Source organism: Sceloporus undulatus, chromosome 5, assembly GCF_019175285.1.
Source record: "Sceloporus undulatus isolate JIND9_A2432 ecotype Alabama chromosome 5, SceUnd_v1.1, whole genome shotgun sequence".
NCBI lineage: Eukaryota > Metazoa > Chordata > Lepidosauria > Squamata > Phrynosomatidae > Sceloporus > Sceloporus undulatus.
This window is the reverse complement of record NC_056526.1, coordinates 19,101,375-19,125,549: the sequence shown is the minus strand read 5'-3', so window position 1 is coordinate 19,125,549 and position 24,175 is coordinate 19,101,375. Positions and strand designations below refer to the sequence as shown.

Here is a 24,175-nt window from a genome sequence, read left to right as displayed (position 1 = left end):
GTGATCAAAGCGGTTCACGCCACCTTCCTTTTTTTCCTTCCTCCCCCCCAAAGAGAGAGAGAGAATGATGATGATGATGATGATGATGGTGGTGGTGGTGGTGGTGATTTACTCTGTGCAATACCCCCCCAACACACACACACACACACACACACACACTTTCCCTGGCAAGGCAGCTCCAGCTTGCCTCCTTTGACGTCATGTCTGTAGGAAAAGGTTTCAGTAGAAGCAAAAGCCCTCTCTCTGCCTTCTGAAGCCAGGCGCAGTGATGTTGGGGGGGGGGTATTTATTTAAAAGGCACGTTGAAGTTTGAGATCATGTCCATCGGTTGCTAAAAAGGGGGGGAAAGGAGGGAGGGAGGGGACTGGCTAGTGGGGGGGGGGTCTGGGGCTTGCATCCGCATCTGGAACATCTGGATCTGTTCCGAGGGTCTGTCTGCCTGTCTGTCTGTCCGAGGGAGGGAGGGAGGGAGGCTGCTGTGGAGGGAAGGGCTCCCTCGCTGCAGAAAGAGAGCCCTGCCAACAGAAGGAGGGAAAGCACGGAATTGGATTAGGAAAAAAAAAGAAGAGGGGGAGAGGAGGGGAGAGAAAAGCAAAAAGCAAAATAAAGGGAAAAATAAAGCAGCACCAGCCTTTGAACCTTTCTTCTTGATCTCAGCCCCCTCCCCTTTTTACAACCATAGCATCACACACACACACAGACACATATAGAACATATAGCATCATATATATATATATATATATATATATATCGCTTTCCTCCTCCGCTTGGGGGACCTGAGCAGCCCAAGAGAGCCCTGGGGCCCCCCCCCCAATTTCCCTCCCCCCCCCCCCCCCCCCCCCCCCCCCTTAGTGGCTTTTCTTCCCATCTCTGTGATTTTTTGGTCCCCTTCTTCTCCTCCATCCCTCCGTCTCTTCTTGGGAGCTCTCCGCCTGCCCCTGCAGCTGCCCAGGGCCCCCCTGCCCTGCCCTGCCTTGCCCTGCCTGCCCCTGGGGCCCTGGACTCAGGGCTTGGCCAGGCAGGGGCCCCGGATGCTGCGCCGGGAGGATGCTCGGCCCTTGCGCGGAAGGAGCCAGAGGCGGCGGCAGCAGCAGCAGCAGCAGCAGCAGCAGCGGAGGAAGAGGAGGAGGAGGAGGAGGAGGAGGCAGCAGCGAGCAGCCAGCGCTGGGCTTTGAGGCGATCATGGGCATCAGGTAATCGGCAGCCGAGCGGGGCAAGTGCAGCGCCTGCACCTCCACCTCCAGCAGCAACAGCAGCCACAGCAGCAGCAGCAGCTCCTCTTCCTTGCCCTGCTGGCCCCCTGCATCTGCTCTGGGAAGGAGGGGGGTCTTGTCCTTTTGGGCGTTTGGAGGAATTAACATCGGAACTCCGGCTTGGTGGCCTTTTCTCCTCTTTTTCTTTCTTTTTTTGGTCCCTTCTTCTTGCATTTTTCGACTTACATGGTCAACGAAAACAAGAGGATGTACATTCCGGAGGAAAACCACCAAGGTAAGCCTGGGGGCTTTGCATAGACGTCTCTCTATACTGTATGTGTGTGTCTGTGTGTATGGGCTTTTCTTTATAATTGGCTCTGTGTATATGTGTGTGTGTGTGTGTGTGTGTGTGTGTGTACAAAGTCTTCTTTTTCTTCTTCTTCCTCTCTCTGACTTCTGATCCCCCCCACCATCACCACCATCTCTTTCCTCTTCTTCTGAAGCTACTGGAGAAGCCCAGAGAGAAGAAGAGATGGAAGGTGGTCCTGATGCTGTTTATATTTAAGGGGGGGGGGATGTGATGCATGGATCTCAGGAAAGCTGGTGGTTTCTGGAAACAAAACAACTGACCCCCCCCTTCTTTATTTCTGTTCCTCTGCGTGCCCCCAGTCCCTTCCCTTATCAGCCAGATGGATTTTTGGCAGGCGAGAGAAAGCAGGGCAAAGTTGCTTTCTGGAGGGTTTTCAGAGTTTGAGAAAAAGCTGCTCCTGTTTCCATCTCTTGACCGCTCCATTCAGGGCAGCAGGTTCCTCTTCTTCCTAATATTTCGGGGGGGGGGGGCTTGTTGGTTTTTGGAGGCAGAGGCAAACTGGGGCCATTTTCAAGCCTTTCTTCTCTTGATCCCCATCAGGATTGGTACCACCATCAAAAGCATGGTTGTTGTTGTTTTTTCTGAAGTAACTTCCCTCAAGTTCAACTTGGGCAGGAAGGGAAATGTATGGGGTGGTCTTCTTATGGAAAGCCACCCCCCCCTCCATATCTAAAAATAAGTTGCACTGAAAATACATCAGTTCCTACCAGATGTATAGAGAGAGACTTGAGCTGCATCCTCACTGCAGAAATAATCCAGTTTGACACAGCTTTTTAACTGCCACGGATGGAATTCCATACCATGCAGCCATGGCCATTCAAACGGTGTCAAACTAGATTATTTCTGCAGTGAGGATGCAGTCCTTGCACTGTTAGTGCAAGTGACAAAAATAGGATGCTTCAGACAGTTGCTCCTCGTTGTTTCGACTATGGACCTACAAAGCCAGCCCCATTAAATACACATAGGGAAAAAAAGTGTGCACGCACACAGACACACACGCACCTTGTCCCTTTCATCACAAGATCTCCAAATACCTTGGTAAGGGAGAGACGGACTGAGAGAGAAGGGAGCAAGTGGCAGGCTTGTTTGGATGCTATACTAAATATCCACCTACCTTGGGAATAGACCCCACTGAAACTAAGAGGTTTACTTCTAAGAAGGCACCTATAGAATGACCCTTGTAAAGCCCCCTTATTTCCCCCCACCCTGGCTGAGTCTTGCCATCCCTGTCACTTCGTGGGTAGAAGTGTGATGCTGAAGACAGACAAAATACAAAAGACAACCCTGAAGGTGAGTATAAATTTCAATCACCCAAAGCTGAGAGTCCTCATGGGTGACAGATGCGGCTTAAAAGGAGAATCCACAGATCCTGGTTTCAGAGGTCTTTCCAAATCATGTATTATTGGAAGTGTATCTCTGAGCAGCCTGTGGTGTCATGGATACATAGACATACATCTACATATACACACACTGTTTTTGTTTGTTTGTTTGTTTGTTTTTTTGCCATGAGCCCTCCAAGTGCTCCTCCTCTCCGGCAATTCCCATAAATCAGGCCAACCTTTGAACCTTCCATGGTTCCAGTCCATCCTTCTTGCTAAGATGGATGGATGTGCCTGAGAGAGACTCACCCAGGTTGGCCTTGGCTTGAAGTCACTGGAGAGAGAAAAGTCCCTAGGCCTCGCCTGGTGTTTTCTCAAGGTGGCCACCATTTGATTTAGGACCCAAACTCTTCTTCATCTTCAACAGTCTTCCGTACACTGGACAGCCTTGTCATGCTTATACTTGGGGGTTAGCAGGTAACCACTTTGTCTGTCCCTTTCCAGGTGCTTCTGAAGCCTTAACAATATGGAAGATCTGAGGTTGGGGGGTCCTGTGTGCCATAGGGTGACAAGCAACCCATTGAGTATTCAGCTTGTGCCCTCGATTGTTCAGGTTTCATCCTTAGCGTATCTGACTTCCCTTGTTGTGTTTTCCAAGAAACAGAATGGTAGGTTCTTAGATTGGGACAAGGTTACAAGGGCCATTGAGTCCAACCCCTTGCCATGCAGGAATACACAACGAAAGCACTCCTGAAAGATGCTCATCCAAAGATGGAGGGTCCACCACCTTCTAAGGCAATCTACTCTACTTTTAAACAGCTCTTACAGTTGTTTTTTTAAAAGGTAAGTTCTTCCTCATGTTTAGGTGGTCTCTCTTTTCTTGTAATTTGAAACCTTTGATTCCTGTTCTAGTATATATAAATAATACATAAGGTTCACAGGTAGCTGAGCTGTGGGGAGGATGACCTCAGCTTGACACCTTAGAGCTATGTTATTCAAAGTGGGGGCCTATGGACTGATGCCAGTCTCTGAACCAAAGGCTGTTGATCCCTGCAGAGTTTCCAGGAAGGAAACCAGTTATAGCCAATAGGAACAAACATGGTGTTGACACACTGGGGGGGGGGGGGGGGAACTGCTGATCCCTGACTTCAGATAGCCTGAGAAGCACTGCCCTAGAAAACAGTTACACATCAGAGTTGATAGCAGTGGGCTGAGGGATGTGTAGTCAGAGATCTTCTCAGGATGCTTCAGAATGGAAAGAAATGCTGCTTGATTTCATGCCCTCTGGAGAACATTTAATGCATGGATTATGGCTCTCATAGGTGGGATGATGATGCTCATCACCATTGCCATCACCATCAATAAGCTCACATGGCCAAAAACCTTCCTGCAAGGCACAGAAGTGAAACACAATATTAATAGCAATAGCAGTCATCCTCCCATGCAAACAGGTACCAAAGGAAGGGTGGTACAATTCCTTTATGTTGCCTTCTTAGTCGTGCACATTTGTCAGAGGTGTGTGTGTGTGTGTGTGTGTGTGTGTTTCTCCTTCACTGCTGCCAGTGTACCTGGTAAGTGGACCAAACCTTGGCCCCACAGACATATGCCAAACACTATGGCAACCCAAATTCAGCTCAGTTCTTTCACCAGATGCAGTGATTATATAATATATAAGGAGCAGGTTTGCCATCTCCTTCCCTCTCCCTGCAGATTATTTTTTTTATTGCTCCAAAGGAAATGGGCAATAATTCTAAAGCAGGAAATGGAGAAGGAAAGCTAGCATTATTTTCTCCTGTGCATCAAGAGGGGGCTAAATCTGAAAATGGTTACAAACAAGGGGCGTAGAACATGTCATTTTTATGAGAAGAGACACTCTTTTAAAAGTCCCTCCATTTTCACTTGCCTCACATTGCTCCATTTTAAGTAATACCCAACTTTGTCACTACTTTTCTTCTTATTATTATACAGTACTTCAATCCCTGCAATTTGTAGGGACAGTCCCCTAGATTTTCTAACCAAAACTGACATTGATTTGTGGTTATGGTGGCAAAGAGCAGAACTTAAAACAAATCCTAGGATATATTGCTGTAATTAGAGCAAACGTGTAGCAAAGAAGGAATTAGAAAGATTAGAATAAAGGAAGAACACAGCTGCCCATCTTTGCACTAGGAAAGTCTAATTTGTGAGAATTAGAATATCTCAAGTTACACTTTTTAGCAGTTTTCAAGAGAGAAATTATTCCTTGTGTGGTAACTTTGTATTAGATGTAAAGTAGGCCTGTCCTTGATTTCTATTCTCAGTTTTATAAGCATTCAATTAGCTAATTAACTGATTTTATAGACTAATATTTAGGGAGCCAAGAAGTCACATGGCTAGCAACAAAAACTATAGTATAAATCAGAGCCTTTTGTTGTGAACCATCCATACTACTTCTTTTCTTACTTACCAATATATGTCCTTTCTCCATTGGATTTATCTGGCTTCTGTACAATTTGCATCCCTTTTTATATTACATAGAGTAAAGAGCTAAGAGAAGTTCCTTAAAACAATAGTACTTTTGTAGTACTTCTGTTCTTTTTAGTGTTGAATCATTTCACATAAATAATTATTTCTCCAGATATGTTTTTAACGTAATTCTATTTAGTGTGTGCAGGCATGCGTACATATATGCATATAGGGAAGAACACAAAAAGCACAAGAAAAGGCTTTTAAAACCATCACAGAATATTTGAAATGTCTGTGTGTGTGTGTGTGTGTGTGTGTGAGAGAGAGAGAGAGAGAGAGAGAGAGAGAGAGGATTCAGAGGTAGGGACATCTAATGTATCTTACTGTAGTGTTGTTAACATTTTGCGCAGGTAAAGTTCTTCGGATGATCATTCAGAGACAATAAATAGGGAGAGGGAGTTTAATCTGCTGTTCTTTCACTGTTATAATGGTTGTCTGCTGCTAAGTCGTCCCATTTGGATTGTGGAGTATTAATTTCAGGTGTGATTTAATGCTTGCTTTTATACAGCTCTGTATTGTGTTGGTAGAAAGAGGGGTAGTTGTCTGGCAGAACATATTTGCCAAAGTAGGGAAGCATCAAACCTTTAATTGATTGCATAGCAGATTTAAAGGACTATGAAGGGGGACATGATAATGCATGGTGGGCTCTGCCTCTGTCAGAAGGCAGTGATAAAGAGCTGTGTGGTCCAGAAGTTATCAGAATAATTGGAAAACTGATAGCCCAGCTATATTATCAGACTGAAACGAACTAATTGTTATCCCTTGTCCTCCAGGGAATTGGTTAGGATAGTTCTGTATCTTCGGGGTCTCTAACAGGATTCTCAACAACATTATCAGCCTATAGTTCCAAAGAATCTTTAGGTATGGTGGCGGAGGCATGTTAATTCAAGCATGTACAATAGATATGTTCTAATTGGTAAAAGAAGGCACTGAAGATTTACAACTCTAGCCTCTTCTTTCAAGCTGAGAGATCTGTGTTTCCACATATAATTAAAGATATCAAGATCCTAATCCTAAACCCATCCTAGATTAATAATTATTGACACAAAAGGACCCTTGCAGTGAGGCCATCTATTCCTCATACAGTAGCCCTGTTTCTCTAAGGGTTGCACTGATTAATAATAATATATCTAAACCACTTTCTAATCATCTTTGGGCTTTCTTTGTGTTGTATCTGGCAGGTTCTTGCCAGTTCTTCATGCGGTGAAAACTCAGTCCTCATTGGCCTCTTTTTTCTCCTTTAAATTGTTGTTTTTTCAGACTTTTTTTGTATTCCCAAGTAAACATCTTAGCTATGTAACATGTTATGTAAGGGAATTTAACCACTGCCCTACAGGTCAGGGTGAGGGTCAGTTTACATCCCTTCTTTTTGGAGGTTTATGGAATCAAGTGATACATTCCAGGGAATAAAAGCCAGTTATCAGCCGTCTTCCCATAAGTTCATATGTATATATTCCAATGCACATTTTGAAATTCGTATTGTGTGGATGACCTGTTTTAGTCTGTGTCTCAGCACAAGCTCACTAGAAATAAATTTCTTTATTAATTCCCAGCTCTGTTTTCAACTTTTAATTTGACTGATTGATGCCTGACATTTTTACAACCCAGAGTTTTGCCATCATGTAAATGTAGAGCACAGTTGCAGCTGCATCATCATTATGACATCACATAAGGTGTTGTGCCAGTGTCCAAATGACAGTATGACACTATTGCAGTCTTATGCACTGGTACAGATATCTAGTGCTCAGAAATGTCCTGTTGTGTTGAGAATTTCTCATATTACCACTTTTATTTTTGCATTTCTGTAATACTAATTGTGCTTGATAATATAAATTCTTTTTGCCCTTGTATCTGAACATTTAATAGTCTGAAGCCAGTGCTCATGTTCTCAAACTAGACAGTGTGCATGCATTTAATTTGGCAAATACACAATTGAAGGGCTGTTTTGGTTCTAGGCTACAATCCGCTACACAGGTGCCCAGAACAGAACCCAGCTTCATTTACTTCTGAGTAAATAAACATAGGATTGTACTGCACATCCAAGTACTTTGGGCATAGTTATTTAGGAAGGGTGGAGGTCTCCCTTCCTGTCTTTCTCATATTCTTTAGCCACGCATACCCTTCAGCATTTCACCGATGAAATCTGGGGCATGTGTGAACATGCAAGAGCAGAGTGTGGTTGAGATGGCAATAATAATAATAATAATAATAATAATAATAATAATAATAATAATGATAATAATGAAGAGCACAAGCTTGGAGAGGTTGTAGCCATTTGTCTTTGCCTAATCCTGGGAAGGGCACAATTCTGTCTCTTCTCCTCACCTTACTGCTGAATCAACTATTTTTTTTACTTTGAACTCAGTTTGCAGCAATCGAAGTAAGCTGAGAAGAAAGGGGGAAAGTGGGGAGGAGAGAAAAATTGGGACATTTTAAAAACAGGTGAAAAAGTGGCTGGCAGGGGATTAACTGGGACTGTTCTTGCTGAACTAGGACAGCTGGGGGAAATGAAAGTGGCCTATATATCCAGTTATAATGAGTTATTAGAAATAAGAACAAGTCTTTCTGGAATGTACTTTTCCTTTGCAGTTAATCTCAAATATATCAACACGCAGGCCTTTGAACCTTACTTGCTACTTATGCTCAGGGCTATTGGTATACAAGTACAAGTTATTTAGATGGTGTTCTTGTAGTATAAATGTATAATTGACTGTTAATTAGTTTAGCAGACTAAAACGGTGGCATTTGGGTGTTTAAAAACAATATAAAGCTTAGGACTTCTTTGAACGTGGCCAGGACAGGGGACAGAGATATACAACCAATGAAAAGGAAAGGACAAAAGGGGCTGGATATACCGTATATTGTATTGATCTTTGGATGATGGAGGTCATCAACAGGAATGGGTTAATACAGTACACATTCTGGTTCTCATGTAAGAGTAGTAGAATGAGTTGTGTCTCTACTCTGTACATTGGCATAAGAACCACTATTGTTGTATTTTCCTCTTCTTCCTTGCAGAACTTGGTGGTGATGGGGAGTTTTAAACAACATCAATTATAGCTTTGGAGCATAAAGAAGTGACAAATCTGCACCCACACCAAAAATACACTATATAAACAGCTTTAAAAGCCACACCAAAGTGAAAATGCAATTGTCTTCCTGTGCTTATTCTGATCCTTTCAGAATCATGGATGTTACATTAATGCAGGCATAACTTGATGGCAGTAAACACTCCAAGGAGGTATTCAGGGATATTCTTCTGTCAACTAACCTTAAAAGGAATTTTTGAAAAGATTGCCAGCGTGGAAATAGAATCTTTATTTAGGTTAGGCAAATGTCTAAGGGATTCTTCTAATTGGTTGTAGCAGAGTTTCTCCTCTATTGACCATGCCATCTAAGTCCCTTAAGGGCCTAATGAAGAGCTCTGTGAGGCTAAAAAAATTGCATGTAGATAGATTGCTCCACAGAAGGTTATTACCTTTTGTCCTTTATCTTCAAACTGCAAAAGCCTTTATTTTATTGAAGAATGGCCACCTGAACTATCTGTTAGCACTGCAGGAGCATGAACAAAGCTTTTCTGTAAAACAGCCTGTGGTCTGTGGTCCTGTTTTCTCCTCACTGCTTATTCCTTGTTTAAAGTTTCTGAATTCATGTAGTTTGGGGGCAGGAGGAGAACACATAATATAGTCGTCCCAGGGATACACTATTTTAGAATATCCAGAGCCAGAAAGACCATTGTGGCTCCTTTAAGGCTAAGAGAGTCATTATAGCATGATATTTTGTGGAGTATAACACATGCATATGAGGAATTGGGCTATAGTCCATGAAAGCTTATTGTGCAATAAATCTGTCAGTTTTAAAGGTGCCACAGGAATCTCTGTTGTTTCAGCTATTTCATAATGTAAGTGAGGGATGGCATATCTATACAGATATTTTTAAAGTCCTTGTGTTTTTAAATTTTGCCAAGTTTATTTTAATATTGTTATGGTACAGACTGCTATTTTAATGTGTATCTGTTATTTTATTACTTAATTTCTTGAGGACCACCCTGTAATCTATAAAACAGATACTTTTCTACATCTGCTTCTTTCTGCATTTAGTGAGCTAGCAGCTCACACAGGAAGTATCTATTTGAGCATTATCCCTGAAACTCTAGCCTTTCATCTTCAGGCAAGTGACACTGCACAGAATTAAGCCAATAATTTTCCCTGTCCCTGGATTCTGAAGTAGTGCATTCCCATGACATTTCACATTTCAGCTGGCTCAGTAGAGGAACTAATTTCAGTTAAAGGTTTGCTGTTTGAACCCTGGTCTCCAAAGTTGTAGTCTAACACCCGAACCACTATCCCACACTGGCTCTTGTATACATATGTGCTTGGGGTGGGGAGTTATTTCTAACCCATTGTTAATCATTACATATATAGAATGTTATGGGCATTTCGAATTAATCCTCACACACATAGAGGCATTGTGGAATATTTCCTGATGTCAATTCCAATGTCTTCCTCCAATCCAAGATTGGGCAAAATGTGGCCCTGGAGTTGCATGTGCCCATCATTATTTTTGAGGCATTTGATCCCTCCAAATTTACTATATTATTATTATTATTATTATTATTATTAAACTTTATTTCTATAGCGCTGTAATTATACACAGCGCTGTACAAAGTCGGTAAAATTAGGAGTAAATAAAAGCCTGCCCAAGGCGTACATTCTAAGATAATGATTAAAAGAGGAATAGATAAAATTACCATATAGAAAAGAAAAAACAGATTAAAAACATCAAATATCAAACAAATCACATCACATGAAATATCACTGCTTTTCTGGCCAAAAGAGGGGCATTTTCTTGTCTTGGGTGCTTTTAGGAATAACAAGTAACCTTTTAACTTCCACCACTTCTGGTATGGTATTTTTGTTCATTTCGGGCAGTCTATATGGCCTCACCAAAGAGTCCCAGGGGAAGAAAATAGGCCCCCAGGCCTGCTGTATGTTGATTTTGCCCCAGTGGGGTCAATCCAGTGACCACCAAAGGATACCTCTTTTGCTTCACTGAATCCTAGGTCCAAAAAAACAGTGCAGAAATAATCCAGTTTGAGACACTACTTTAACTGCCCTGGCCAGTCCTAGGGAATCCTGGGAACTGCTGTTTGCTGTGGCACCACAGCTGTCTCTGACAGAGAAGGCTAAATGCCTCAAACAGCTACAGTTCACAGTATTCCCTAGCATTGAGCCAGGGCAGTTAAAGAAGTCTCAAACTGGATTAATTCTACAATGTGTTTTGGACCATAGTTTGCAAAAAACAACAATGATGGGCTCCTCCTCCTCCCCAGTACCAGTAGGCTGGTAGAAAAAGTATTCCACTGGTAAAAATGAATAGATTTTTTGGAACATTTTTGACAATGGTTTTTTTTCTTTGTAGAAAAAGAGTATGTATGTGGAAACGGCTGAAATTTGAGTGGTATTGTTTATAATTGCACATGTGGCAATGGAGGAGGATGCCTGCACTGTAGGTCTGTAAGATAATTTGACTCTGGGGAACTAAAATGTTCTGTCCCAGCTCATGAGAATTAACTTGGTTTTCACAATGTGATGAAATAATGTACTTTTATTCTGCACCCCTAAGAATACTTGCTAATTAATAAACCTCCTTCATTATAATGGGACAGGGGTTGCTGGTGGCTCCCATATCACTGAGATAGTGAATACACTCCAGGATTTACTCTGAACTTGCTAACCAAGTTCCTATTTTAGGGATGGGAGCCAACTGCTATCAGTGGGGACTTGTGTCTGACAACGCATTTAGTCGATTATTCGTCAGTAGGATTGATCCTGTGAATGATCTGGCAATGCTTGGTTTTGCAGAATTGTTGGAGCAAAGCAGGGATGAGTCTGATCACCATCAGTAACATGGTTGGGAAACTACCTTAGAGTCCCATGTGAGGGTGTTACATAATATGAAAGGCTTTTCCAAGGACTTGTAGTGTTTTTGTTTTCCTCTGTCCATCTGTGTGATTCACAAAAAAGGTCATTTAGAGATTACCTACATTAGTGCTGCTCTCCTCAGTCAACAGGTACAGCCCATAATGTTGATAATATTTATAACATTTCTAAAACACTGTCTAGATTCTTCTTACTTACTTTGGTATAATGTGATTTAATATTTACACTGAATCATTTATAAAGTACTTTTTCAAAAATTTAAAGTAACACATATATGCATTATTTGTATACTGTGGAGTTGCAATCTCATACCAAAGAGCAGGGTCAGGGCATAATTTTTGTTAGAAAAACAGCACAGTTGGAAGGAATTAATTTTTTTTCTCCCCTGAGTTAAAGGTGGGTAAAGTTTCCAACTAGACAAAGAGGCTAAAGCAAAGAGTTACAAGGTTTGGGACCCAAATATATGGCTGGGAGCACAATATGAACTACAAAATATTTTGATTGAAGTTCAATAGTCTAAGCACTATATTTTATATAGTGTTGAAGTCCAATATTCTAAGCATTATACAGGGTATAATTCATTGGCATTAATAATTATTTCTCAAATGGGGATCAGCAAGTGAAGTGCTCCTGAATCAAATCTGGTTTCTGGATGCCTGACCACTGTTAAATAGAAGTGAAAGAGGCTGTAGAAGGAGTATCTGCTGCAGCAGTAGGGGTTCATGTCACATCACTTTACAAGTGGGAACTCCGCTCATCATCATGTTCAAAAATCCTTGTTCCATTTATCAGATTGGTTGTTGATTAGGATTCTGACCATGTATTCCTATGCGTGTTTACCCAGAAGTAATACTCACTGTGTTCAACTAAGGTTACTCTCTGATCAGTGTACTGCAGTGTAAAACATGCAGAGAAACAGATCTATAAATTGTTTTGTTCCCCGTACGCAATGTCCGCCTTTGGGTGTTTTGGAAAAGAAAACCACCCAAAACACTGAACATGACACCATAATTATAAAGTAAATGGGGTTTAATAAAGTTATTAGGCCAACATGTTTTCCTGTTGGCACTGCAGGAAGCAGGCTGCCCTCATGTTGCTGATCAAATTTCAGACTGTTTATTCAAGAGAAGAAAAAGAGAGGGGGAAAGATACTTGTATTTCTCAAATGGATATAAAGGGGCATTTGCCAAGGCTATGTTTTTAACATATGATGCTTTATTGGTGCACGTATTCTGTTCTCTCCTGCAAATTTCATGTCCAATTGTGTCAGACAAAATAAGCTTTTAAGAGTTAAGGCGCATGAAGTAACTACTGGAAAATTAGTCTCTGCAAGGCTAATTTTGATTTGATAAATCATATGGAGTCTGTATTCTCTCTCCTTTGTGTATTATTGACCACAGTACTAATTCTGAAATTGTAACCTGTCTTATATTATCTTGTTACAAGCACCATAGTTCTTACTTTGTAGATAAAAAGGAGACAGAAATGATTTGAATTCCTGACCTCATGTGACTTTGTATGAGGTTTCATACAATACCGCAGGAGACTCTGCGGTACATGCTTTAAGTACATGAAACAGTAAAGTGAGCTGCATTGTGGGACTGGCACTTCTGTGGCTATTGTTCATGCATTCAAATTCCAGGCCCATATATGGACGCAACTTGAAGCTCATAAATGATCCTCAGTGCAAGAGATTTCTGTTCCATAGACAGAAGGAGTAAGTAGAAGAGAATGTTCAAGAGTTCAGCTGGGGAGGGTTGAAAAGAGGAGGTATAGCAGCTAATGTAAGTGATGGCACAGGAAATAAGAGGCTGCTATTGGAGAGGGACCAGTAAAAGTGAATATTTTCCTTGCTGTTTCTGACTACCATGCCAGCCTCTCTTCAGTCCCTCCGTATTCCACATTTCATCTGCATCTTTCTCACTTTTTTTCGCAATACCTGTCTGCTTTTGATTCACAGCTTTGTCAATTCTTTCATTTTCAATCCTGCAGTTTTTTCTCATTCTTACTGTCCCATTTTATTGTACATGTCTTTCCCCACTTTTTAACCTTTTTTCTCTCTGTTTCTTTCCCCACCCTTCTTTGCTTTCAGTTTTTAATCAGGTTTCATTCAAGCTATTTAAAAATAATAATAAGATCAGTACTACTGATACTATCAGTAATAGTAACTATTAAAACATATTTTTATTCTGTTAAATGTACTGAATTTTGTACCCAGATTATGATTTAATCCAGATCAGCCTTACTCCTAACTCTTGAGTGAATGCCCATCCTGTGAATCTTGTGGAACTCTGTGAAGATGTAATAGTATGTAAATAGCATTCTCCTTGATTTGCATTTTGGATGGACAGTTGATGAGTATGAGGATACATACAAATATTGGAAATTTGAGAATGGAGCAGATGTGAAAAAAAATAACATTATCAGAAAAAGTCACTATGCCATTTTAGTGTACTGTTTTGTTATCTGCACATATCAGCCTGAAAAAAGCCATTTCAAAAAATATCTGCCATTCATTAACACAATACATAAAAGGGTGTAATGGTTACAGGTTCAAAACACATATCTGAAAAATGAAACACAAACTTAGGCATTGCTATAGTATAATTTAAGGCTTGTGCACTGCAGAGGTAATGCACTGTATCTACCATGGCTCAATGCTGTTGAATTCTGAGATTGGTAGTTTTGTGAGATATTTAGTCACATGCTCTCCACCTCAGGGGAAGGCAATGGAAAACCTCCTCTGAACAAGTTGTGCCAAGAAGACGCCATGACAGGTTCACCGTAGGATCTCCATAAGTCAGAAATGACTTGAAGGCACACAACAAGAACAAATGAGATATTTAGTCTTTGCTGTCAGAGAGCTCAGGTATCACAACAGACTACAAATCCCATCATTCCATAATGTTGAGCCATGTCAATTAAAGCAGTGTCAAACTGCATTAGTGTCTGCAATTGGCAGGAGCCTAAAGACTAGCCGCACTGAAGTCTGAAACTGTCTACGGTAGACTGGGAATAGGACTGATATGGACACACAGGTTCCTCAATTAAGAAACGTTTTGTTTCACGTTAAGTATTTTATGTCAGGGGAGATGTTCGTTATAGCATATATATATATAGAATATATAGATATATATATGCCTTTCAAAGTATTTGATCCTATGTTTGTTTAAGTCAAGTCAAACTTATGGCAGTGCCAGCTTATGGAAAAGCAATTTTAACACCAAACAACACTTCTGAATCACGAACAAAACAAGACAAAAGGTCAACAGAGATGTAAAAAAATAATAATAATCAGAAATGTTGAAGTCATGAGGAAAAGAAAACAGTCCTCCTCCTCTGGCTTCTTCCAGAACCCTCCTCCCAAAAATATTCAGAAAAAATAAAAGCGTAGTACAGGTATTAGTAGCTGTTGTTGTGTGCCTTCAAGTCATTTCTGATTTATGGTGTTCCTAAGGTGATGCTATCATGAGGTTTTCTTGGCAAGATTTGTTCAGAGGAGGTTTGACATTGCCTTCCCCTGAGGCTGAGAGTGTGTCACTTGCCCTGGCTCACCAAGTGGATTTCATGGCCAAGAGGAGAACCAATTCCTACTTTCCAGAGTTGCAGTCCAGCACTCAAACCACCACACTACATCTACCCTTTACAAATTTAAAGCCACTTTGTCACATTAAGAACTTAAAGGCATTATATGTAACTTGGGTTGTCATAAAATGATCATGAACCCATGGGGGATAGTTATTTTCCATTTTTTCTGAACCCCCCTCCCCCCAGACATTTTCTGAAAAAATGAGAAATACAATATTAAACCCCTATTAAAGGTTGAAAGGTGTTTCGTTACTTTAGACATTTTGTAAGATGTAGGCATTTTGTAACTTTGTTTGGTATGAAATTATCATTATGTTTGATCTTGTAAAAGTACAGTTTATTCACATTAAAATGACAAATTGAACATACACTTAAAATATTATGTTTTGTTACAAATGGAAGGGCAAGATCCTGAAATGTAAGGAATCTTTCTAGTTTTGACCAGAGGAAGAAGAAGGAGTTAAAAAGCTTAAAAGAGAAAAAGATAGAGAGGGAGAGAGAGAAGAATGAATCAACACTAATAAAACAGGGGAAATTACTTTATCTTCACTATTCTACTATAGTGTCAAACAGAAATAATGCACTTATTCTCATAAAAATCTGAGAAAAGTAAACTCATATACTTTATTGCACTGGAAAAAAATAAGAAGTGCTCGTGATACTATGGCTGCATCCACACTGCAGAAAGAATCCTGTCTGATACCACTTTAACTGCCATGGATCAATGCTGAATGAATCCCATTTTTGGGAGAAAGTGGGATATAAATCCAGCAAACAAACCAATAAACTTCAGTGATGAAGTTTATTGGTTTACTTTACCTCTTCTCCCATCCTAGTGCAACAACATTCTCTAATGCTTCATTTAGTAATGGAGAATGTTCTCTCTGAAGGCTAAGCTTGGCCCACTGTATTACAATAAATCTTGTTATCTCTTGTGTACAGCGCCTTTAAGAGGCAAGCCCAGGCGACCTAGTACTAAGGGCCACAGTTCTTTTCAGTAGAAAGTAATAGGGAAATAGCAAGGGTTTGATTTTATCTTTTCAGGAAATTTTGGGACCTATTTCATCTATTCTATTTAAAGTTAAACTCATTCTATTTAAAGTTAGATGTTGGTCTGTTTTAGAAAATTTTCTTAAATGACTGTAAACTGGACCCAGTTTGGTATAGTGGGTTGAGTCTTGGACAGCATCTCTGGAGACCAGGGTTCAAATTTCAGCTTGGCCATGGAAATTCATTAGGTAACCTTGGGAAAGTCACATACTCTCAGCTTCAGAGGAGGCAAAAGCAAACTCCCTCAGAACCAGTCTTGCCAAGAAACCTCTTAGGGTCTCCATAAGAAACAACTTGAAGGAACACAACAGCAATTACAATAATCTGGAGACTTTGGCCTAAATCCTATTTAGTCCTGACTAGTGTAGACCCATTGAATCAATTACATTAGTTCACCCAGCATCCAACCATTGATTGAATGAGTCTACTATAGCCAGAAGAATGCCAGCCGTTGTTTGTAGTGTTGTTTTTCATATTCCAGATAGTCTTACAAAATAAAAAAATAACACACAATCTGTGTGCAATATTTTGTATTACTTTCAATAAAACATGCTACGGTACTAATATTGGATGGGGACTAGCATGAGTATTGTGGTAAATGTGAGAACTGTGTCCACCAGGTACTGCATCCAAAAATGTGGGTTTATATCCATGAAAGCTCATACAAAAATAAAAGTTAAAGGTGCTGCCACTTTTCTTGCCCCACTTCTTTTTATGCTGCAAGAGATTAACACAGCTACACCTTTGAAAACATTCTTAGGAAGGGTGATGATACTCTCAGTGTATTAGATTGTTCATGTGGCATTTTGAATATAATACCCTTTATGCGTTATTTTGTGAACTCATGCAACATCCCTTTAAGGTAGGCCACTATTATCTCCTCATTACAAAATGGAATTGTAGAATAGAGGTCTCAGACATAGTAGCTCAAGGGCATTCAGTGAGTTTATGCATGTAACATTGGCTTTGTCAGAACATTCTTGTTCTGTGCCATAGCACCGATAATTACTATAGCTGATTAGGATGCTAAGCATTATCTATTAAGAGCCTACTCTTTGATAATATAATATTTCAGTATCCTCTATCTGAAAGAACAAGCTCAAAATCCATTTGCGTAGCTCTTGCTTCCCTATACAATAGGCATTTCAAAAGATTTTAAGTGCCACAAGTGATCCCAGCATTATGTTGGTCTCTTAAAGTTGATATTAATACTGGAGGGGATGGGAATTATTATTATTATTATTATTATTATTATTATTATTAAGCTTTATTTATATAGCACTGTAAATTTACACAGCACTGTACATACAATCTTTTAATTAGACAGAAGGCAGGTTACAATGGGATTTGGTTAGCGAAAGCAGAAACATGATATATGGAACCTTGGATCTTGCCAAATAAATGTGATTTAAGGCTGTATGTGTATATTTTTAAAAGCATCAGTTTATTAAAGTAGCGGAATCTGAATAGAAAGTGATCCCTTGGTCTTTGTGTATATGCAGCAGTTATAAAACAGGAGTGCTCTTGTGTGGGATGCAGTTTTCATATGCATCTGGTTGTGTTCGATAGCTATAAATTATCGTTCCCACTACAATACTGGCGGAGACATGAGGCATGGCAATACCACTATGGGGGAGGGCAGCTGGCAGGGTGATGTGTGCATGCGTGCTGTAATGATCAATAAATCTGCTTTTGTATAAACAGGAATTTATATTTTTAGAAAGGATCTATAAAGCCTGTCCCGTGCCTTACTGTTCACCCAGTGCAGGAAAGGTCACAGAGAAATTGCTTAAATAGTTATGTTTGCATAGCTTCCTCATGACATGTTTCAAGATTCACAGACATATTTCAAGATTAGCTCCCAAGCAGACGCAAGCCAGACACAGGCTGTTCGACTCATAACAATGCTCCTAAAGAATCCCATCGCTTAACCATTTCCTCCTCCTTTTTCATTACCCTTGGATGTGCAAGGTAGCAATGTCACTCTGACATTTTTTTCTTGTCATTTACTTTATTTTATTTCTATTTATTTATTTAAAATACTATTTTGCTTTTGAAGACAATGTCCCTTCATGTTAGTTTTAAAGGTAAGATTTTAAAACAATAAAATATAAAATGCAATTAACTAAAACGTAACTCATCAGAAATAACAGCAACAACAAGAAGTCCAATTTATAGATCAATTTTAGCATCCATTCATTTACAAACATACTGAAAATATTGGATAGTACTGTTATGTTGTTGACTGTTAAGTTGGTGTTATTTTCCATTATCTCAGGTTTTTACCATGCTAAATAATTGGGGGTCGTTAGCAGCCATGGCCAAATTATTCTTCCCCTTCTTCCAGGTTATTTCGGAGCAAATTAAATAGGGCCTGTGTCAGTACAATGCCCTTGGAGGGAACTGAATTCTACATTTGACTGTAGGAAGTACTTGTTTGATCAATTTCTAATGTCAGGACTAAGTGCATAAGCAATGAAGCAGAGAGAAGTAGTTAAAAGTTCTCACAATGGAGGGAAATAAGAAGTGGGGTCTCCTAATAGTATGCATCCTGTCAGTGCCCCCAACATCTACCGTTAATTGCACAAGCCATCAAATGTGTTATGTGTACTGATATTCAGTGTGTCTTGCATCCTAATAGAGTACCTTAAATTGACCTGATTTTCAGACAATACTGGGCTTTAAAAATAAGCCTCCCTCATGCTGATGAGCATACATAATCGTTAGTTGCCTCTGGGAAAATTTAAAATCAATCCATCACTCATTCATGATCATCTTACTTGCTAAAGCTGAAGGCAAGTTCTGGCTCCTTTACTGCCGGTGCTTTAATGCTAAAAGCAGAGAATTGTACATTAAGTATAAACACAAGTGGAATTAGCTAATGTAAGCTACTGTTGTCAGGGAACCATATGTTCTTGACTTAGTTTCCATGAAGATTTCCATAGCTGTTCCTGAAAACCTATCTGCATTTTGCATCTCTTTCCAAGGCTATGTGGCACTGCAGTGCTGATTTCAAGATATGATGGGGCAGAGGGCTTCAAGCAAATTTTCTTTAATGGGTGTATCAACAAATAAGTCCTTCACAGACTTCTGACCTTCTTGGGGGTTCAGAGAAAGCAAATATGGTAGTACTATTGGTGAGTTATTTAGATCAGAGATAAAGAGTCTCTTTTGGGCTGAGAGCTGAATTCCAATTTGGCCAAGATCCAGAGGGAGATACACTGCAACAGGGGCATGGGATGGGAACAAAGCAAAGTGAGTGGAACAGATGTAATTCTAACCTAGTTTAGACATTGGCTCACCATACATGCAAAACTGCTGAGTGCTTTATGTGTAAGCCCCAGAGCAGCAATTCCCAAAGACGCAATGCACAGCTCCAGTCCATGCAACAATTGCCAGGCTGCAAACCAGAATTCAGCTCTACACAACTGGTTCGATTGGATGAAGCAGGTTGCAAGGTTGAAAGGTAGAGCTTAGTGCCATGTAACAAATTCTCAGATCACTGATCCAAGGTAACAGCAACTGAAGCTTCCAGGTTGGTTGGGGACCCCTAGGGTCAGTAAGGGGATCCTCACACCTGCTTTAGATGCTGCAAGGTCTTGGAATCCTAGCAAAATTATTGGCAACTCTTGAAATAAAAGCTGATATAGGGCAAGTCTCCATAATTACTCTCTTAGACACTCATGAAAAAACTTTGGTTTTTGGAGTATTTTGTATTTCAGAATTCCAGATAAGGGAGCTGAACTGTAGCATCATCCTACCCTAGCACAGTTTATTTATGGCTTAAAGCCGTTGTATGTGCTGACAAGTCCCCATCACCCAAAAATACCACACATATATCATGCCAGGTCACCAGGGATCAGAAAAAAAATCCTGACTGCAGCCAATGTCACAGTTAGACAATAGGAAACTCATAAGCTGAACAGATCATAAAGCTATAGACTTTAGGTCAAGTTTTTATATTCACTGTATGGTCAAAGAATTAAGCATGGAGTGGGAAATACACAGCTTCATTGAGGAGGCATGTAGGAAACCTAAACCCATGTCTTTCAATGGGCTCACAAAGACACTGGAAAGAAGCAAGCCAGGCCCAGGCTATGCTTTAGATTTCTACACAAGCATGCATGCACTAGAAGACAAGGCTGTGATCTGGAGCATGTTTTGTTTTTTGCTGGCTTTTCTCTCCCTCCTCCTCCATGTCAGTTGTTCATCCAGCAGCACTCCTACCACTGTCACCTCTGCTTTTCTTTGACAGATGAGTAGGCCGATATTTACTCTGCTGGTGATAGCTTCACTCTACATAGGTGCAAACCTATGCTGGTGCTGGTAATTAAGATGACCATTGGAGGAAGGTGTCCTCTTTTTCTTGGCCCTATTCTTCTGTGAGACACAGCCATTGCTTGCTGACTCTTGCTGCCTGCCACCTTTCGGGCAAATCCTGAACTGATACTGCCTCTTTTGCTGCACCATGTGATTGGCTGGTCACAGGAGGAAAGCAAGAGATGAAAAAGCCTGCCTGAGTCAACACAAGTGGAGGCAGCTGCTCTCAATATCTACCCATCCCTGCAACCATTTGCTTGCTATCTCTGATCCTTTCAGCAGTACCAAAAAGATAGCATTTTGTGGCTGTGAATTACATCTACCCTATTTTTCTGAAAATAAGACATACCTGTAAAATAAGCCATAACAGGATTCTAAGCATTTGCACAATATAAGCCATACTCCGAAAAGAAGACATAGTGATAGGCCCAGTGTAGAACAGAAAGGAGCGGGAAGGGAGCGGAAAGATTGGGTCCAATGGTTCTAAAGGAAATGGAGTCGCAAGTAATTCAGGATGGAATTCGGGGTTTGGAGACTTATGGCGATGTTCCAGAAGAAGACGGCTTAACTATATTTGAATAAATGTAGATTTTTGTACCATACTTAATAAAAATAAGACATTCCCTGAAAATAAGCCATAGTGTGTCTTCTTGAGGAAAAATAAATATAAGACAGTTTCTTATTTTTGCAGAAACATGATATGGATTACAACTTCTGCTAAGTGACCCAGTCACCTAAGTCACACACATAGAGGAAAATAAGAGCTGAACTCCCCCTCATAGAAATCCCATGATGCTTGCTTTATATGAGTGTAAGGTCACCTTTTTATAATAATAATAATAATAATAATAATAATAATAATAATAATAATAATAATAATAATAATAATTTTTATTTATATCCCGCCTTTCCAATTGCATGATCAAGGCGGCTTGAAAACATACACTGTATGTTGCCTTGTTGATGGTTTTTGGAAGGAATTTTGGGACTGTTACCTTCAGTGGTTTGTGATTAGAATGTACTATGCTAGTTCATCTGAGTTGGATTTGTGAGAAATCTAATCACATTTAGAGAAGTCTGAGAAGTCCCCCCCCCCCCCTTTTTTTTTTTTTTTTTTTTTTGGTCTGACAGTTACATCAACTTTGTTCACATGAATCTGACCCTTTGTTCTGGGAGAATGGGCCTCATGTACTTGACCTCTTCAACTACAAAACTATATTTTGTCGTGACTGAATTTAATATTTTTTGCCAGAGTGAGCTCTGCAACATTCTTCAGGATCTCATCCGTATCCATTTGACTGGAAGTAGCTATGAATGTGCTCTTAAGTGCCCTGTTAAGCTTTCCAGTGTCTCACTACTTTTGTTGTTGAAATCATAGAATCTTAGAATTGGAAGAGACCACAAGGGCCATCCAGTCCAACCCCCTGTCATGCAGGAAATACTTCATTAATTAAATCCAGTAAGTTAGATGAAGAAGGTCCCCATCTCTCTCTCTCTCTCTCTCTCTCTCTCTCTCTCTCATATAGAAATAGTATACTGAAGGTCAGCAGCTTCCTTGTGAAGTCTCAGTACCAACATTTATCTCTCTGATCTGAAATACTAAAAGACAATTTATCAGTCAGTGGGCACCAAGCATCTGTTGAAAAGCACTATTAAAATGTAGTCTTATGAAGTGCTGTGGGATCTATGCTTTGCCATTTTTCTTCTCAATGACAGCCAGGTTTCTAATCAAAAGTGTCAGTTAACTAAAATCCTTAAGTTACTATACAGCTGTATCTCTCACTAAAAATGGTATTTGGCAGCATCCTTTTTATTACAGGTGTGACTGCTGGTGCTGTGAATATGTGATATGCTCCTCAACGGTATTAATCCCTTGGAAACCTCAAGATATTGGGCAGCCAGTTTTTCTTTCGTTTAGAGTGCTTCAATATGCTTTCCATTGTGCTTTACACTGTGGTATTTTTCACTTTCCATTGTGGCAGTTTTCCCACTCCTTTCCTTCTTTTTATTCTACAAGATACTAACATGGATTTGAAAACTGCCACAGTTGAAAGCTGCAGATTTAGCCAAAATAGAGTGGAAGTCCATCAGTCTCTTCAAAAGACTTACCTAGACATGAATGGGCATCATCTTTCTGAATAAATGCAAAGAGCAAGACATTATTCCTAAGGGAAGCATTAGAACCTGTACTGTTGGGATATCTGGATATGTAGATTTACTTCTTGGGCCATATGCCATCAACACTGGGAGGGAAAAGGCTACACCTTGTGATGGTGGCCATAGTTTGAAATCTCTGCTAATGATTGGCACTCTGTGGAAGTGAGTACATTGCGGAGTAATGTATCCAGTGTAAATATAATTTACACAGTACAAGTAAAGCATAGCATATTGGCTATAATATTCTATATGTACATAGCATCTTAGCCATAATATTCCGAAGGGAAGGAAATTATTGTGCTAATGTATTTTGCTGGGTGAATGTATCTGTAGAAATAATTTTTACAAAAGTATCCCCCAGAGTTTTAGCTTTGCTCCTAATGCCTGCACTCTTCTGTGTTATAGCCTGCACAAACCTGTTGTCACCATGTGACCAAGCCATACGCTCAATTTGTGCATATGTGACTTCAGAGGCACTGCAGATGTCTATTGCCTTTTGTAAACTTGGTCCCAGTTCCCTTAGCAATTGCTCCTTTAGTATTTTATCAGTCACACTGAACACAATTTTGTCCTGGAGCATGTAATCTTTAGTGTCTCCCAATTCCCAATTTCTTACATTCTCCCTCAGCAATGAATTATATTTGTGGATCGAGTTTCTGCTAAATGAGAATAAGATGAGAACTGATATCTCTCACAAACATCATTCTTCTGAGGATTATAATTCCTAAGTGCTAGTAAACATCATTCTTTCCAGGTGCCTATCTATTGGGCTGGGGTGCAGTAAATGTCTAAATCCAAGACTTCTCCCATCATGTGAACATAAAATTACAACCTTTATAGTCCCCCCATCTCTCCTGTATAGTATAGCTTGTTATAGTGAGAATGTAACTTTTTTTTGCTTGTTTGTTTTGGAGATGTTACTGTGAAGGTAATGTCAAGTCTCCCCTAACCTTCCACCTCTCTGACTGTCAATAGGTATCTCAAGCTTTTGAATAAATGGTATATAAACAGTTGGCTCCCCGCTCCAAGTAATACTATATGTGTGTGTGTGTTCTTACTTTCTTGTCAGCCTTACCTCTGCTAGATTAAATTGAATCTGGTATTTTATGTTGTTTTATTTCATTTTTAAAAAATATATGCAAAATACAAATTAAAATATGCCTTGCTTTACCCAAGATTATCAGAGACGACACTTTCTACATTTCATTATTATTCCACCCCCTTCTCCCATTTATATATTGTCATGGAAAGCTTAGATGACACACTAGTCAGGAAGCTAGATGAGAACATCTTGTCTTTTAAATAAGACAGCAACAGGAAATTCCTGACTCCTTCCAGACTTCTTCCAGATACAATTAAGTCCAGTGCCACCTTATTGCTATATGATGGAACTATCCATTAGTAGAACGCTTTGTGGTTCTGATGAGGTAGACTCTAGTCCATGAAAGCTTGTGCTATAAATAAAAAAAAATTGGCCTGAAGTGTCTCAGAAATTCTTCCTTTTATTCTGACAGATTAATTCATATACCCCTCTGGAAGTTATTATTCTTTACTTTGTCATACATGGAAAATTTAGTCACTGGCAGCGGTGGTAGATAGCAAATATAATGGGCCTTGGATTTTGGTTCCAGGACCCCTCGTGGATACCAAAATCCATGGATACTCAAGTCCCATAAAATTCAGTGGCACAGTAAGATTGTGTCCCTTGTATAAAATGGCAATACTGTTTCA

At 40.0% G+C, this 24,175-nt stretch overlaps 1 protein-coding gene across 7 annotated transcripts in view; it reads left to right on the top strand.

Moving 5' to 3' along the window:
* The first annotated feature begins 897 nt into the window (after window positions 1–897).
* The window catches only part of CACNA1C (calcium voltage-gated channel subunit alpha1 C), a 527,437-nt gene continuing 504,159 nt past the window's right edge, over window positions 898–24,175 (top strand). For all 7 annotated transcript variants that reach the window (XM_042470414.1, XM_042470413.1, XM_042470415.1 and 4 more), the window contains exon 1: window positions 898–1,488. In XM_042470414.1, the coding sequence (XP_042326348.1) occupies window positions 1,440–1,488 (49 nt within the window). In that variant the 5' untranslated portion in view covers window positions 898–1,439. The remainder of the gene's footprint in view (window positions 1,489–24,175) is intronic.